The sequence below is a fragment of the Lactuca virosa genome, chromosome 4, assembly GCF_052849685.1.
Source record: "Lactuca virosa cultivar CGN04683 chromosome 4, Lactuca_virosa_CGN04683_v6, whole genome shotgun sequence".
NCBI lineage: Eukaryota > Viridiplantae > Streptophyta > Magnoliopsida > Asterales > Asteraceae > Lactuca > Lactuca virosa.
Genome location: NC_136429.1, coordinates 488,057,512 through 488,076,117, shown reverse-complemented (window position 1 = coordinate 488,076,117; position 18,606 = coordinate 488,057,512). Strand labels below are relative to the sequence as shown.

The 18,606-nt window shown below is 40.5% G+C and overlaps 1 protein-coding gene across 1 annotated transcript; it reads right to left on the bottom strand.

Moving 5' to 3' along the window:
* Positions 1-16,013: 16,013 nt before the first annotated feature.
* On the bottom strand, positions 16,014-17,356 carry LOC145109265 (ethylene-responsive transcription factor ERN1-like). The gene has a single exon (XM_079046407.1). The coding sequence runs from the start codon at positions 17,262-17,264 to the stop codon at positions 16,263-16,265; it is 1,002 nt and encodes a 333-aa protein (XP_078902533.1). The 5' UTR covers positions 17,265-17,356; the 3' UTR covers positions 16,014-16,262.
* Positions 17,357-18,606: the final 1,250 nt, after the last annotated feature.

The window sequence follows — 18,606 nt, the reverse complement described above, 5'->3', positions numbered from 1 at the left end:
TTATTTATTCTAAGTATCCTTACAATGGCATTTGTGAAAAAATGGTTGCTTATATGATTCTATTAATAGCAACATTGGAAAATGAAATTGATTCTGTCGTTTGTGGTATGTCATAATTTACCAAATAAGGAAAAATTCTCATCACCCAAGGTTTCAGTTGGATAGAAACTTGGAAATCATGCAAGTTGTATAGTATGATGAATGAGAATTTTCATCTTTGGAAAATTAAGACTAATTCCTTGTTCACATGTATATGTGAGTCAAGTGAAGGACTAAGGGATCAAGTACACATTCTGGTGCACTGATCAAGTCCACCACAAAAGATCGATAAGACTATTCGTCACGATTTACTAAAGTTTAGTAAATATGATTATACTTACAAGTTTAAGTATAATTCAAAAACTTTGGAAAAGTTTTGATGTATGGCAGAACGAATAAGAAGAATCAAATTAGGCAGAAAGATAAAAGTTTCTCAAATCTGAAAAGATGGGAGAGTAGTTTAGTATCATGTTTTGTGATCATCTTAATGATTAAAGAACCATATCACAATTGGTCTCCTAAGGACATCTTAGTGCATTTTTATGGCTAAGAAGATGAGTCATGAATTGTTGAAATGGTTAAATCAAGAAGATGAGTCATACTTCGTTCCATTACAATTCTTAGAGTCAAACTCCAAGATTGTAACTTGAGTGACACATCTTAAAGAAGGTTTATTAACACTAGTCAAATATAAGAGTAAAAAAATGTCCTACTCTTGTACATTTGAAATTGGTAAGTTGTGATGTTTTGGATAAAACAAAGACCAACTAAGGCCAATTGTGTGAAGTGTTTGTCTTGATAAAGAATTCGCACTATCTCTTGAATATTTGGCAAGAGAGTCTTATATGTTGCTATATATTAAACTCACCGTGAAATAACACATAACATACAATTGTTGCTATATATTAAACTCACCGTGAAATAACCGGGGGTTAAAATAGTAATTTGGGCAGCACTTCGGTTCTAAATATGACTTTCTTCGTTGAAAACCGGGAGTTTTCTTGAAAACCGGGCCCTGCGAGGGTTGGGCTTTAAAACCGAAAAGATAAATTTTTCGGGCTTCTCGGGAATCTCGGGGCGTGTTTCGGGCTTTGGAATTAGTACCGGGGCTTCGGGGGAAGTCAGAATGTAAGAAAATATGGAAAAAGGGTGAAAAAGGGCAAGTTTTTAACCTTTACCCGGGAGGTCTCGCAGGCACTATTTATAGTGCGAAGGTCCGGATCCGAAGCACAGGGAAGAGGGCAGGTGGCTGCGAGGCTCGGACCAGGTGGCAGCAGGGCGAGGCTCGGACGGACAGGTGCGCGCTTCGGATTGGTCGGATGACGCAGCTTCTTGCTTCGAATCGGGTCAGCTGCCTCGGTCGAATCAGGAGACTACACGTGGGTCGGGCATGAGGGGCACATGCGAGATCACGTGACTTCGGACACCTGTGCGACACGCATCGCTTCTCGGACATGCCACGCAGCAGCTTCGGACATGTGGCCAGCCCAGAGCGAGGGTGACGTGGCTGGCACTATTAATGCGATTTTTCTCGAAAATTGTGCCCAATCTTGTAAAATCCATAACTTTCTCATACGTGCTCCGTTTTTGACGTTCTTTATATGCACGCGTAGAGAATATTATGCTCTACAACTTTCGTTTAGACTTCGTCGGAAAAAATTGACTTTATTTTTATATTATTATTTTTAACAGACCGGGACTGGTAAATCCGTTAAAAATTCATAACTTCTTCATCCGACGTCCGTTTTCGTCAGACTTATTATCGTTGTACTGCTAATGACAAGACCTTCGATTCTCGTTTAGGTTGTGTCGGCTAAAAATCACTCGATCTAAAATTCAAGTTTTTAGCTGTCTACTGCTAAGCTGAAACTTAGAAAAATCATAACTTCCTCATACGAAGTCAGATTTTGGCGTTCTTTTTATCAAAATTCTCGGTTTAACGAATACTATGACTTTCATTTAGATCAATAAGGCTAAAAAGTAGTTTATCAAAAACTCACTTTTTACGTCATTCAGCACCGTGCCGGTTTTGTCGCGGATCTTCGATTGGTCATAACTTCTTCGTTATAACTCGGATTTCGACGAGGTTTTCGCCTACATGTTTCTAACGAGATTATCTACAACTTTAAATAATAAAATTGTACTTATTTCAAATTTTATATTTTCGCTAAATTTCACTATTTGGCTAATAATTGGAATCTCATAAGACTTCCAATAATTTATGAGTGATTCTAAACATAGTTTTACTTCATTTCTAGTAAAAACTATCTGTTAGAACTCAATACTCAATATCACATAATATTTCATAATATTATTTACTTAAAACACGATTTCAAAACGTTTATGTTACAATTACCTCCTCCTTTTGAGAATTTCGTCCCCGAAATTACATCTTTTAAAATAAATGGGGATATTTCGCTCTTATCTCATTCTTATTCTCCCAAGTATAGTTCGGGCCTCGATGGTGTTTCCACTTGACAAGCACCAACTCTACTTCTTTATTACGTAGCTTAGTCGTTCTTTCGTTTACGATCTCTTCAGGCTCTTCTACATAAGTTAACTTATTATCCAGTTTCACCTCTGATAATGGAACTGCTTCATCATACATGCTTAAGCATTTGCGCAGATAACTCACATGAAAGACATCATGAATACCTGCCAAATCTTCAGGCAATTCCAAGCGGTATGCTTGTTTACCAATCCTCTAGAGGATTTTGAAAGGACCAACAAATCTAGGACTTAGTTTTCCTTTCTTTCCAAATCGCATAAGACCTTTCCATGGGGATACCTTCAACATTACGAAATCCCCCACCTGGAATTCTATTGGTCGCCTCCTCTTTTCCGTATAGGACTTTTGTCGATCCTGGGCGGCTTTCATTCTTTCTCGTACAATTTGAATCTTGTCGGTGGTGTCTTGAATCATTTCAGGGCCTCCAAGGATCTTCTGTCCTATGTCACGCCAACATAATGGAGTACGACACTTGCGACCATATAATGCCTCATATGGTGGCATTTTGATTGAAGCGTGGTAGCTGTTATTATACGAGAATTCGACAAGAGGTAAGTATTTATCCCATCTACCACCGAACTCCAAGACACATGCACGAAGCATATCTTCTACTGTCTGGATTGTTCTCTCCGTCTGACCATCTGTCTGGGGATGATAAGCTGTGCTGAGAGCAACTCGGGATCCCAATTCACGTTGCATACTCGCCCAAAAGTGAGAAGTGAAGCGAGTATCACGATCAGAAATGATCTTTAGTGGCACACCATGTCTTGCAACAATTTCATCCAAGTATACTTGTGCGTATTTCTCCATTGGAGCCGTTTCACGCATGACAAGAAAATGAGCGCTTTTAGTCAGGCGGTCGACGATTACCCAAATGCTATCATGCTGTCTAGCAGTTTTTGGCAATTTGGTAATAAAATCCATGGACAGTTCTTCCCATTTCCATACAGGAACACTAAGACTTTCTGGGGTTCCGTAAGGCTTTTGGTGTTCTGCTTTGACTTGTAAGCATACTAAGCATTCCTGTACATATCTTCCAATGTCTCTCTTAATCCAGGCCACCAATAATCAGCTCTTACATCATAGTACATTTTACCTGTACCAGGATGTATTGACAGTTTAGACTTATGGGCTTCATCTAAAATCTTCTTTCTTAATCCACCAATCTTTGGAATCCATAGCCGATTCTTGAATACCTTCAATCCTCTTGGATCATCAAGCAAAACATCGGTATAATGTACCATCCCTTCTTTCTTCACATTTTCTGGCTTTAGGGCCTCTACTTGCCATTTCTCTAGTTCATCTAGAATAGTGAACTTTACTGTAGTGTGAGTAATAGCATAACACATACTATTACGATAAACCTTTTTGCTAAATGCATCGGCAACTACATTAGCCTTCCCAGGATGATACATGATTTCACAGTCATAGTCTTTGATTAGCTCCATATCTCGTTGTTGTCTCATATTCAAAGTTTCCTGACTGAATATGTACTTGAGACTCTTATGGTCGGTATACAATTGACATTTTGTACCAAAAAGGTAATGTCTCCAAAGTTTTAGGGCAAATACCACTGCAGCGATTTCGAGATCATGAGTGGGATAATTCTTTTCATAATCTTTCAGTTGTCTTGAGGCATAGGCTATCACTTTACCACGTTGCATCAACACACAACCGAGTCCCAATCTTGAAGCATCGCTATATACGGAGAAATCATCATCACCTTCTGGGAGTGATAAGATTGGAGCATGAGTCAAAAGATCTTTTAAAGTCGAGAAAACGTTTTCTTGGGCTTCACCCCATTCGAACTTCACTTCCTTTCGTGTAAGACTGGTAAGAGGTACGGCTATACGAGAAAAGTCTTTAATGAATCTCCAGTAATATCCCTCGAGACCCAAGAAACTACGAATTTTGGAAGCATTACGGGGCACTTCCCAATTTTGAATAACTTCAATTTTAGTAGGATCTACGGATACACCGTCACCAGAAATAACATGGCCGAGAAATTGAACTTGGCGAAGCCAAAATTCACATTTCGAGAATTTAGCATATAGTTTCTCATTTCGAAGAAGTTCCAATACCGCACGAATATGAATGGCATGATCAGCTTCAGACTTGGAATAGATTAGAATATCGTCAATGAATACGATGACAGATTTATTGAGCATTGGGCGGCATACCCGATTCATCATATCCATGAATATAGCAGGAGCATTTGTTAAACCAAACGACATAACAAGGAATTCATAATGCCCATATCGAGTACGAAAAGCAGTCTTCGGTACATCCTGCTCGTGAACTTTCAACTGATGATAGCCAGATCTTAGATCAATCTTTGAGAAATAGCTAACACCCTGAAGTTGATCGAACAAATCGTCGATGCGAGGTAGTGGGTACTTGTTCTTGATAGTCACCTTATTCAGCTCACGATAATCAATGCACATCCGCATCGATCCATCTTTCTTCTTGACAAACAGTACCGGAGCACCCCAGGGAGAGGTACTCGGTCGAATGAAACCTTTGTCAAGTAGTTCCTGTAGTTGGATCATCATTTATTTCATCTCAGTTGGCGCAAGACGATAAGGAGTCTTTGAAATCGGGGCAGCACCAGGCACAAGGTCAATTCGGAATTCTACTTGCCTTTCCGGAGGAAGTCCAGGCAATTCTTCGAGAAAAACATTTGGATATTCTTTAGCAATGGGAACATCATTCACCGTTTTCTTCTCCTCTTTTGAGACATCGACTGTGTAGGCCAGATAGATAGAACACCCTTTCGATATGAATTTACGAGCTTTGAGGAAAGATATTATTTTTAAGGTTCCTTGTTCACCATAGACATAAATAGGATTCTCCCCTTCAATGGGAATACGTACTATCTTTTCATAGCACAAGAGTTCTGCGTGGTTCTTTGATAACCAATCCATGCCGAGAATAATGTCAAAGTTGGGCAAGGAGATAGGGATTAGGTTAGCATAAAAGTTATAGCTTTCAATTTCTATAATAAAATCCCTATAGACTTTATCAGCAAGTAATGATATACTTCCCGCAGTATCTACGTGAAATGGTTGCGCGAGTGCATAGCAAGCAATTTGAAAGGAATGCGCAAATTCATAAGACACAAAAGAATCTGAGGCACCAGAATCAAATAAGATGTGAGCAGGTCTAGAGTTAACAAGAAATGTACCCGTCACAACATTCGGGTCCTCGCGTGCCTCGTCTGAGGTAATCTGGAATGCACGGCCCTTAGCTTTTGGCACCTCCTCCTTTTTAGTTGGAGTACCCTTTGATTGTTGAACAGGGGATTGACTTCTCGCCGGTTGTTGAACAGAAGCTTGACTCCCCGCCCTTTGACTAGTAAGAGTAGGGCAGAAACGCTTCCTGTGGCCAGTAATACCACATGCAAAGCATGTAACACCTTTCATTGGACATACGGGCTTCTTGTGGCCTATTTCTCCACATCCAAAACAGACCACAAATCCTTCCTCTAGTCTGATGATTCTTTCCACATTTCGACAAGCTGGCGACTGAAGAGAAAAAGATTGTGACCTGCCGCGGCCACGAAAAGCACTCTGAGATTGTACTTTCTTGCTAGGTTCAGATCGAACGGATTGAGTTGGTGGAATAGGGGAAGCAGGAGCAGTCCTTTCAGTACGTGGATGCTTCGGAACAGTAAGAGTGGCACCACGTAGTTCTAAGTCATGCTCACGTCTTCGAGCATACTCAACGGCTTTATCGAATGACAGTACTTCCCGATTGGAAAGGAAATCATGAATTTCGTGTCGTAGTCCCTCTAAGAATAACTGAATTTTCTCATCTTCAGTTGGAATATACTTTACAGCAAACCGTGCTTTTTGATTGAACTGAGTTTCATACTCATTCACAGTCATTCCTCCTTGTTTAAGCTCGAGGAATTCCTTCTCCAATCCCCTCCTCATATCTAGAGGACAATACTTCCCTAACAAACGAGTTTTGAACATTTCCCAGGCCAAATTCTCTTGGTCAAACCCGTTTAGAGCTTCATATGTTGCTTCCCACCAGACCAATGCTTCTCCGATGAGCATTGCAGAAGCATAGTTAGCCTTTTCTTCATTATCCACATGAGAGATACGAAACACTTTCTCTGTGTTCTGGATCCAGGTAAGAACAACAATGGGATTAAGAACACCAAAAAACTCTGTAGCACCACTACCCTTAAAATCTTTGAACGAGGGACGCTTCACCTCCCCTTTTGAAGATTCTCCAGTGGCTTTATCTTATCCTTTATCACCATTCTTTTTGTGTTCTTCGAGAGTCTGTCGAATAACACCGGTAAGTCTACCCAAGAGTCGCTCCTCACAAGGAGATACTGGAGTATTCACTTCCTCAGGTTGAGGACCTTCACCAACCTCAGGGGTATGGCTACTAACCTGTTCAGCCATTGTTCTGCAATATGGAGTAACGTTGTATTTTAGAATATATTAGGGTTTATCCTTACCTAATACTTTTACTTAAATATTTCCTATGGTTTGTATCCCTATACTTACAATGATTAAGTTCATATATTGAACTTCCAATAGTTTAAGTCTAAAATACCAATCCGTGAAATTTAGTTCACTTAAACCACTGCTCTGATACCATGATTGAAAGACCCACACTTTCATATATAGCAATTGTTACTCCGAAACATGCTACATGCATATTCATAAAACAATATTTTATATTGATAAAGCTGTTACAAACTACTGGATACAAACCCACTATTTCATAGTGTTATATATTACATAACTTCCTAGGATTCTATAGATTTATACATATGGGAGTGCAAAATACAATAGTTTCAAACAATTCGAAAATCTTCTATCAAAACAATAGTTTCAAACTATTCAAAAATCTTCTATCAGTATATAACTATATTGGAAGCTTATCTCCTGCAAATTAGTTAAACATTGAGAGGGGTAAGCGGTGACGCTTAGTGAGTTCAATAATAGATACAATATAACGTTATGCTATATATATATATATATATATATATATATATATATATATATCTATATATATATATATATACACTTCAATATGACAGAGGCAAAGAGGATCAAGGAACAACAAAGACATAATGCGAAAAGCTTTTCCATATCAATCAATGAGACATGACAATTTCCATACTTGATATACAATCAATAAAGTTTCAGCACAAATGGCACAGAAAATACTCAGGAATATCATTTTGCTAGAATATTTAGGCTTTCAGCCTTATCTTAGCATACTACCGAAGCCAAAGTGATGCCTATGTCATACACTTCATGGTCAACGGTTCATACCAATACCCAAGTGATGCCTATGTCATACACTTCATGGTTAGAGGTACAGCCTTGCTATAAAAATAGCAGAAATAATAACACGAGATGATAACATGGAAAAGCACATAGCACATATAACACATAACATACAATTGTTCCTATATATTAAACTCACCGTGAAATAACCGGGGATTAAAATAGTAATTTGGGCAGCACTTCGGTTCTAAATATGACTTTCTTCGTTGAAAACCGGGCCCTGCGAGGGTTGGGCTTCGAAACCGAAAAGATAAATTTTCCGGGCTTCTCAGGAATCTCGGGGCGTGTTTCGGGCTTTGGAATTAGTACCAGGGCTTCGGGGGAAGTCGGAATGTAAGAAAATATGGAAAAAGGGTGAAAAAGGGCAAGTTTCTGACCTTTACCCGGGAGGTCTCGCAGGCACTATTTATAGTGCGAAGGTCCGGATCCGAAGCAAAGGGAAGAGGGCAGGTGGCTGCGAGGCTCGGACCAGGTGGCAGCAGGGCGAGGCTCGGACGGACAGGTGCGCGCTTCGGATTGGTCGGATGACGCGGCTTCTTGCTTCGGATCGGGTCAGCTGCCTCGGTCGAATCAGGAGACTACACATGGGTCGGGCACGAGGGGCACATGCGAGATCACGTGACTTCGGACACCTATGCGACACGCGTCACTTCTCGGACATGCCATGCAGCAGCTTCGGACACGTGGCCAGCCCAGAGCGAGGGTGACGTGGCTGGCACTATTAATGCGATTTTTCTCGAAAATTGTGCCAAATCTTGTAAAATCCATAACTTTCTCATACGTGCTCCGTTTTTGACGTTCTTTACATGCACACGTAGAGAAAATTATGATCTACAACTTTCATTTAGACTTCGTCGGAAAATTTTGACTTTATTTTTTATATTATTATTTTTAACAGACCGGGACTGGTAATCCGTTAAAAATTCATAACTTCTTCATCCGACGTCCATTTTCATCAGACTTTTTATCGTTGTACTGCTAATGACGAGACCTTCGATTCTCGTTTAGGTTGTGTCGGCTAAAAATCACTCGATCTAAAATTCGAGTTTTTAGCTGTCTACTGCTAAGCTGAAACTTAGAAAAATCATAACTTCCTCATACGAAGTCAGATTTTGGCGTTCTTTTTATCAAAATTCTCGATTTAACGAATACTACGACTTTCATTTAGATCAATAAGGCTAAAAAGTAGTTTATCAAAAACTCACTTTTTACGTCATTCGGCACCGTGCCGGTTTTGTCGCGGATCTTCGATTGGTCATAACTTCTTCGTTATAACTCGGATTTCGACGAGGTTTTCGCCTACATGTTTCTAACGAGATTATCTACAACTTTAAATAATAAAATTTTACTTATATCAAATTTTATATTTTCACTAAATTTCACTATTTGGCTAATAATTGGAATCTCATAAGTGTAACATCCATAAATTTCATGCCAAATTTAAACTTTTCCAATCATAATTAAAACCCAAAAAGTATTTGTTTACAAATTGTTTTCAAAACATTATTCATCAGAGTGTCCCAAAACAGATCATAAGGATGAGGAGCGGTACGGTCACGCCTTTGCCTTGCCACGATCTCCTGAAGTACCTGAAACAAACAACTGAAAACTGTAAGCCCAAGGGCTTAGTGAGCTACCCCCAAAATACCAATACCACACTGAAATACCATATCCGTAATTATCAATCAATCAATCCATCCATCAACATGCATACTGGGCCATCGGCCTGACTGGACCGCCCTATCGGGCCTACAGTCCAACTGAATCTATACTGAGCCTTCGGCATGACTAGACCGCCACGTGGGCCTACAGTCTTCCCGGACCGCTCATAGAGTGTGTTGGCCTTCAGCACAAAGCAGGACCGCCTCAACTCCAAGCAACAAGAAAATAACCATGTGCACCTAACCAACATATACTGACATATACAACATCAAACATATCTACCTCACTGAGCACCAAACATAGCAATCTCTCATAACTAGAGCACTGACCTAGCAGGTCACTAACATATCAATCCCTACGGATCATAAGAGCATAACATACTGTCTATCCTAACTCTGATCTAACAGATCATATCCACATGTCGCATATCATAACAATAACAACTAAAGGGTCGGCCTTGGTGCCGTAGACCCTATCGATATAGTGAGGACAACTCACCTTGCAGATGCCGACTCGGAAGATAAACTCCAACTCTCGTATCACTTGACACATGCTCCACCACCTATGATCATAGTACAATATACTCATAAGTCCTTAACCTTATAAAGTACTCCATAACCCACCAGTCAACCCCTGGTCAAAGTCAAAGTCCTCAATCAAGGTCAACAGTCCATGTTGACCCCAACTCGCCGAGTACCCTCGGCTACTCGCCGAGTTCCTTGAAGCACATTCCAACTCGCCGAGTCATCGGGGTGACTCGTCGAGTTCCTTCGATTCTCGATCAAACTTTAAGGCCACCCGTCGAGTTCCCTCCTTGCAACTCGACGGATACACACGCATACATATCCTACGGAAAAATCATCCGACTCGCCGAGTTGTTCATCAACTCGTCGAGTCTTATGGTAATCTTCATCGGACTCGTCGAGTTGTTCATCCAACTCGTCAAGTTCACGGCCATCTTCATGTGACTCGCTGAGTCAACCCTGCGACTCGCCGAGTCCATTTAGTCCCTTTTCCATACAGACTTGTTTTGAGCCATGCAGCGGCTCCAAATCACAGATCCAAGCTTCTAGGGCATGCTTATCACGTAAAGTTGCAAACTTTACGTGCATGCATGGCTATAAAGGCTCTAAATGCCTATTTTAAGTTCTTAATGGAGCTTCATGCTCAAGAGGGACCTCAATCATGACCAACACTGTAACTTTATGCTTCTAGAATCCAAGGAGGGTCCAGATCTGAAGTTACAACCTCAGATCTAGCCCATAACTCATCTTTCCAACTTAACATCTCACCAAAAACCCTAAAACTCAACCAATAGAAGAGATTCACAAGGAAAAAGGCGATTTGGTTACCTCCAGAAGATGATAACTGAGATAAGTGTTGATTCTCACACTCTACTTGCTCCAATATCCTTCTACTCCAAGCCTTCTCCCTCCAAAGATCCTCTTTTCAAGCTTCAAACACACAATGGGCACACACACACACACACGCGTATTAGGGTTTAAGGGGCTCTCAAAGACTGCAAAGAGGCCAAAGGAGGTTGAGGCTCCTTTAAATAGAGGTGCAAACCCCGAGATTTAGGGTTTCATCTGCCAGCTCCTACTCGCCGAGTCCCAATATGGACTCGTCGAGTAGGTCACTTAACATGCGATCCCACCCCGCTGCTACTCGACAAGTAGGTCAACCAGCTCGTTGAGTAGAGCTTCACCCAATAAATATTATTTAAACAATACCTGAGAATCGGGGCGTTACAATAAGACTTCCAATAATTTATGAGTGATTCTAAACATAGTTTTACTTCATTTCTAGTAAAAACTATCTGTTAGAACTCAATACTCAATATCACATAATATTTCATAATATTATTTACTTAAAACACGATTTCAAAACGTGTATGTTGCAACGGGCACCGAACCAACTGATGAGGGTTTGTGTGAGTTCATTGCATATGAGGTTACTAGAGGCATCCTAGATGTGACTTCGGTGATGTTTGGGTCTAATCGAGGATCGCCTTCAGATTTTCAGGGCCTATCTGGCCGCTAGCCAGTCTGGGGCCCGCACTCTCTCCTTCAAGGATTTCAGGGGATGTGGGGCACCAGATTTCTTTGGGGCGAAGGACCCAATTACCGTCAGGTGTTGGATAGCAGACATTGAGTGTGACCAGATGATGAGCTTCTCCCCCAAGGGGTCGAAGGTGAGGTTCGCTGCAGGATGTCTGAGGCAGCAAGCCCGAGATTTGTGGGAGGAGGTCGACTATACCTTGGGACCCCATCCATTGAGGCCATGACTTGGACCGATTTTGTGTCTCGATTCAGAGCAGAGTTTACACCGACTGTTGAGTTGCAATAGCTAGCGAGGGAGTTTCTGGACATGAGACAGACGACTGAGACCGTGACGGAGATCATCGCTAAGTTTCGGGAGAGGGCTCTATTGGTACCCTAATATGCTGCAGATGAGGAGATGCGGAAGACCTAGTACCACGATATGTTGAGATCAGATATTCGGGAGTTTGTTAGTTTTTCTGTCTGCCCGAAATTGTATGACATGGTAGCTAGGGCCCGTGTGTGGGAGATTAATTTGGGGCACCTGGGCAAGAGGAAGGCAGAGCAGGGTCAGATGACTGGGTTTTCGGTTAAGAAACCCTAGGGATTTGATTATAGATCGAGAGGCCAACAGGGCCAGGGCCGCTGTGGCAAGTGAGACAAGACTCATGAAGGAGCCTGAAGGATGGGTGGTTCGGGGTGCTATAAGTGTGGCAGGACAGGGCATTTCGGGAGGGATTGTACTGCTACCACTACCACCGCCCAGATGACAGATCTGATTTGCTTTCATTGCAATCAGAGGGGCCATAAGAAGGCAAACTTTTCGGGTTTAGCATCAAGAGGACCAATAGCAGCTGCAGCTCCGGCGACACAAAGGATCACATATGGACGCCAGGGCAAAGCAGAGGCGCTAGTGGTTCGGAGCCGGGCATTTAAGCCGACAACCGAGGAGGCTCGTGCAGCACCTGATGTGGGCATTTCACGACAGGGCACTTCGCAGGGATTATCTCTTTTCCCTTTTGTATTGTGTTATATCCTAAAAAAGTGTTAATCTCTTCATATTTAACCTCGAGTTATCTTTCCACTTGCTCCTAGGTCGACCTCTCGTCATCGACCTATCAAACGTAACAATGTCTACCCTTCTAAATGTATTCATTGTTTCCCTCCTTTCAACATGTCCATACCTCATTTCAATATGTCCAAACCACCACAACCTTCCTTCCCTTAATCTTCTATTGATTGACACAATTCCCAACTTATTTATGAATACATGGGGTATCCTATCTAACACAGAACATCCCTATTTCCATATTTTCCATCATCGCCCGATGTGCCTTCTTTGTTAACAAGTATGCAAAGTCACATGTCATGCCTTTTAAAGATTCCTTTTCAGTTTCAAAGCGACCCTTTTGTTACTCGGTATCTCCGATTGAACTCTTTGGTGGCGGTATCTACTCTCGTAGACAGACTTGTAACCATGCATCATTTTACTTCATGTTGAAATTGCACCAAAAATATTTCATCTTAATTGTACTTGTCCATAAACTTTTTCCCTAACGTCATCCTCCAAATATTTAACCTAGCATTTAGTTTTATCTTCGTCTCTTCCACCAACACAATGTCATCGGAGAAAAAAAAACACACCGTAGACCTTGGCACCCCTCCGTTAATCCTAAATCAGGGTTAGATATATAGGTAAGTGTTGATCATTGATTGACTCCGATTTCCACCGTGGGTAAGTGTTGATCCTTGATTGAGTCCAATTTCCACCGTTCAAAGCTTTGTGTCATCTACACCTATATGGTGTTGAGTGTGAATCCACGGAGGTTGTTGAGTGTGAATCCACAGAAAAGTTGGTCAAAAATGGCAGGAAACCAGGAACCATGTGTGAAGCCACAACTGGTCAAAAATGGCAGGAAACCAGGAACCATGTGTGTTTCCATCTCTATATAAGAGATTCATCCGTATTTGTAAAACTTGTATCTAGTGTAACACAGAAAGAGTGCAGATTAGCATCAAGAAATGTAAATTCCTAGTTACCGGTGGACGTAGGTCAGAGAAGGACCGAACCACGTTAAATCCCTCATGTTCATCCTTGTGTTCTTGTTTTTCGTGAGCTGTGTGTGTGTTTAGAGTCGTGTGTTAAGTGTCTCGATCCTAACAAGTGGTATCAGAGCTTTGGTTTAGCTCCAGAGGGTGATTTTCTGTTTTTTGGTCGAAATTTTTTTTCGTCAAAAACGATTTTGGTGTATACCGTTGGAAAGGTCTCGTTCTGAAGATTCCGAAAATATTTTTTTCTGAATTTTTTGACCACCGGAAGACGTCCAAATCGCCGGTCAAAGGTTTGCCGGAATATTGACCGGGAAAACCAGTTCGCCGGAGAAGACGACACTGTAGCACCAGACACTGTAGCAGTCCGCCGGAGAAGACGACACTGTAGCAGGACTGTAGCACGACGTCAGCAGTGATGTCAGCAGACACTGTAGCAACACTGTAGCAGATTTGAAAAATTGCAGTTTAGCCCCTGGACTTTCAGAAAATTGCAGTTTAGCCCCTGAACTTTCAGAAAATTGCAGTTTAGCCCCTAATCTTTCAGAAAATGGCAGAAAGCAGTAAGCTTCAGATTGAGAAGTTTGATGTGAAAGATTTTGGTTGGTGGAAGATGCAAATTGAAGATTTGCTCGTGCAGAAAGACTTGGACGCAGTTTTAGGTGAAAAACCGGAGGCGATCACACAAGCAAACTGGGAGACTTTGGATAAGAAGGCCAAGGCATTTATTAGACTGACTTTGAAGGATGTCCGGGTAATTCCAAGTCTGAAGAAACAGTTGATTTCTGTTGGGCAGTTGGATGAACAGGGACACGAGGTTAAGTTCAGGAATGGGCAGTGGAAGGTTGTCAAAGGAAATCTTGTGATAGCTCGTGGACATAAGAGGGGTTCATTATATATGGTCAGTTTACCGTCTGAGGGAGTAACCGTCCCAGTTCAGAAGAAAAACAAAATCCGGTTTCATAGAGTCTCGTGGACAGAAGAAGGTTTGCTTTGCAGATGGCAAACCCAGAGTCACAGGTCAGATTCAGGTTGAACGTGTTTGGAACGGTTCAGAAAAACCAGTCAAGGGCATTCATAGCAGTGGGAGCAAGGGCTGTGCTTCAGCTAGAATACCCAGAACACAGTGGGTTAAGAGAACCAGTATTCCATCTGTAAAAGTCTCTCCAGGTTATCTGCTTCACATGGAGAGTGTCGTTTGTTCTCAGGATGTTCCAGGATCGGGCAGTTCATTTCAGTGGGAGCCGATGGAGACAGAGAACAGTTCAGTGGCAGACTTAGCCATGACTGATGTATTGGAGCTAACGGAAGCTTCAACTAGCCTTCAGGTAAATTGAAGAGAAGGCCAGGGTAACTAGGAAGGAGTCAAGATCAAAAGTTTTTACAGAAATACAGATGCACAGTTGAAGCACATGTGAAGATTGTTCCGTGGCTTCAAGTGGGAGATTGTTGAGTGTGAATCCACGGAGGTTGTTGAGTGTGAATCCACAGAAAAGTTGGTCAAAAATGGCAGGAAACCAGGAACCATGTGTGAAGCCACAACTGGTCAAAAATGGCAGGAAACCAGGAACCATGTGTGTTTCCATCTCTATATAAGAGATTCATCTGTATTTGTAAAACTTGTATCTAGTGTAACACAGAAAGAGTGCAGATTAGCATCAAGAAATGTAAATTCCTAGTTACCGGTGGACGTAGGTCAGAGAAGGACCGAACCACGTTAAATCCCTCATGTTCATCCTTGTGTTCTTGTTTTTCGTGAGCTGTGTGTGTGTTTAGAGTCGTGTGTTAAGTGTCTCGATCCTAACATATGGGTTCAGACATGGTCCTAAATCTCCAATATTTATCACGTATAGCGTTGTCATATCTCCTCGGCCCCTTTATCTGCCACACATAGCCCTGATGATCTTAGGACCCTCTATTTGCGATGTTTTATAGGATCATATGCCTTCTCAACGATGTTTTATAGGATCATATGCCTTCTCAAGGCAAACGAACATTGTATGAAGCTCCAACTTCTTTCTCTATATTTCGGTTTACCATTTTTTTTATATTTCCTCATCACGCGTCTAAATCACCTTACTTGTCCTCCTACACATGAAATTTAACCGGTTCTCTATAAAGGCTATTTAATTTCTTGACCTTGCCTCCCAACGATTTCCAGAAGTTTCATAATATGACACTTTAGACTTCTATAGTTTTCGCAATCGTGTAACTTCCGCGATCTTTTTACGGAAAGAAAATAAGTTATTACAATGATAATGTTGTTATCTATTCAAATTCAACATTAGTTAAAAAAAATAAAAAATAAAATAAAACAAAACAAAAAAACACATGCTAGTAAAATCGATTCAACAAGTCACCATTTTACATCTCTATATAGGATGATTAGGATCTGAATTCAATAGGCAAAAAAACTCCATTGATCCTTTGAAAAATGACACAAAGTCGCATTCTTAACAAATCTTACATTCTACAACACCACATCTTAGAACGAGGAAGCAAGGTTCATCGTGCATATTTGCTCCCAATAACTCTAAGGTGTACAATCTTCACAAATCACAACATATGAACATCGTGAAAAAAATAAAGTTTATCTTCCAATGATCACCAAGTATCAAAACCCATATCAAAGCTTAAGATCGAGATCTAATTAACATAACATATGGTAGGAAGATCAAACAAGTTCCACAGAGACAAATCTCCATCGATAAAGTCATCAGAAGACGAAACCAAACACATTTCTTCTACACCATTTTTACTTTCTTCATTCACTTGATGAGCCATTCTATGCATTTTCGACCTTTCTCTACCCTTTGCACCTCCTCCCTGCCCACCCTTTCTTTGTAAACACTCTGGAATCCCATGGAAAGCATAAAGAGAAGCCGAAAACTTACGTTCATATTTCATCCTTTTCATCGCTTCACTTATCGTCATCGGCTCTTCTTCCTCATCATAACTTTGCTCCGCCACCATTTCTTGAGCCATATCAAATGGAGAAAAATTGCAACCCGTTCCAATTTCATCAATAAACCTAAAATCCACCCCTTCTTCTTCTTCTTCTTCTTCTTCTTCTTCTTCTTCCACCTCCCTTTCGCCTCCACCATTTGTATCTCCACAAGAATCCACATCAACAGGCATACACGATTCAAAGCTCACGTTGCTACCAACATCACTACCCATCATATCGTATACAGGGAGACACCCGTTTACATCGTTTAAAAAGTCGGTAAAATACGTATCTAAGAACTCTGCCTCCACCTCCGGTTGCTTCACGTCATCATGTCGATTCACCAAAGTAGATGGTGGTCGAGGGTTGTTTCGGGCTTCGAGCCTATGAAGAAGAAGATTTGTGATTTTTGATGGGAGTGCGGGTGTGGTGGAGAAGGATTGAGAAGAAGGCCAGAAGTTGGTTCGGGTGTTGGATCCACGTAACAAGCAAGCGGCTTCATCATAGGCTCGAGCCGCTTCCTCGGCTGTATCAAAGGTCCCTAACCATACTCTGATTTTTTGTATGGTGTCTTTTATTTCTGCAACCCATCTACCCGATGGTCTTTGCCTCACCCCAACAAACTTCTTCCGGGCTTTCTGTGGCCCACCAAAAGCCATGGTTTGTTCTTGATTGATTTCTTGCTTTCTCTTCCTAGCCATATTTGTACTCTTGAGAGACTCGAAAGATGTTTGATTGGTTAGTGGTTGGTGATATACTGATTACTGATATAGTGATATGGATCTCTTAAATCAAGATATGTGTATATATAGATTAGACAAGATTGAAGAGGTCACATCTGATTGTTTATTCTAATATTTGTGTCTAAAAGTTAACTTTTGGACGTTTCTTCCTCTTTGACTAGTATTGTTTATCATCAAAGATGCCTCAGTTATTTGGGTAGAGTCAAAGTGCATTACAACTTGTAATCTGTGCAGAGATATGTGTAGGTGTGTATCACACATTGGAATATTATTGAGTAGGATATGTCAGCATTGATAAATAATCTAAGATTGTTTTTAAAGTCCGGGGGACAATATGAAGTTTGTATAAACTAATGATGACATCCGCATTACTTTTAATACTACATATTGGCATAGAATATATATAAAGTAATATATGTTATACTATATACTACTCCATCTATTCTATTTCATATGAAATAGGTAAATTTGGGTTATAATTATTTGCTAATAGGTTATAAAATTAAACATTTTTAATAATAGTTTGGAACCATGTTTAATATAAATTAAATGTTACAAAAAAAATGAAATAAAAAAACCAATTGGTTGATCCAACCACTTAACCATGGAACTTATAAATGATGTGACTATACTTTGAGGAGACTGCCACGTGGAATGACGGGTTAAGTTAATGGCATAATTAAATTGGGGTTAAGATAATAATATTATGAAGGGGTTTCGTTTTGTTGTTTTTTTTTTTTTTGAAAACAACTGGGAAAATTACAAGTCAAAGGCCATTCTAATCCCTCCAAGTGGCATCCTATCAATAGAACAGTGGTTATCCGGAGCATAACTATAGTTAATACTTGTAATAATACTACACACACAGCTGCATATTCATTATTTAACATTTACGAAATTACTTCAAAAAAGTGGGATTGTTGTGCTTTGCAGCGGGTTTATTAATCATATATTTTCACACCATTAATGTAATGCCACTTACATAAGGTTAATTTATGTAATTTTTGTGAAGCATGGGACCATGTCTTTAAATTTGCTATTAGGTATGGAGCAATTCTGTAATTTTGTAAACACAGGAACCATTTATGTTATTTCGTAATTAGGTAGCGATCATTTATGTAATTTTGTGAAACATGGGACCATTTCTGTAATTTTGATATTATGTAAGGCCATTTTTGTAAATTTTTTAAATTTTGAGACCGTGTTTGTACCTTTATGAAATAGATCAACAATTTATGTAGATTCGCTATTAGGCAGGGACCATTTGTATAACTTTACGAAAGACAAGGGTTATTTATGT

Excerpts from the sequence above, each read along its gene's own strand:
- LOC145109265 (XM_079046407.1), bottom strand. The coding sequence starts at position 17,264 with ATGGCTAGGAAGAGAAAGCAAGAAATCAATCAAGAACAAACCATGGCT.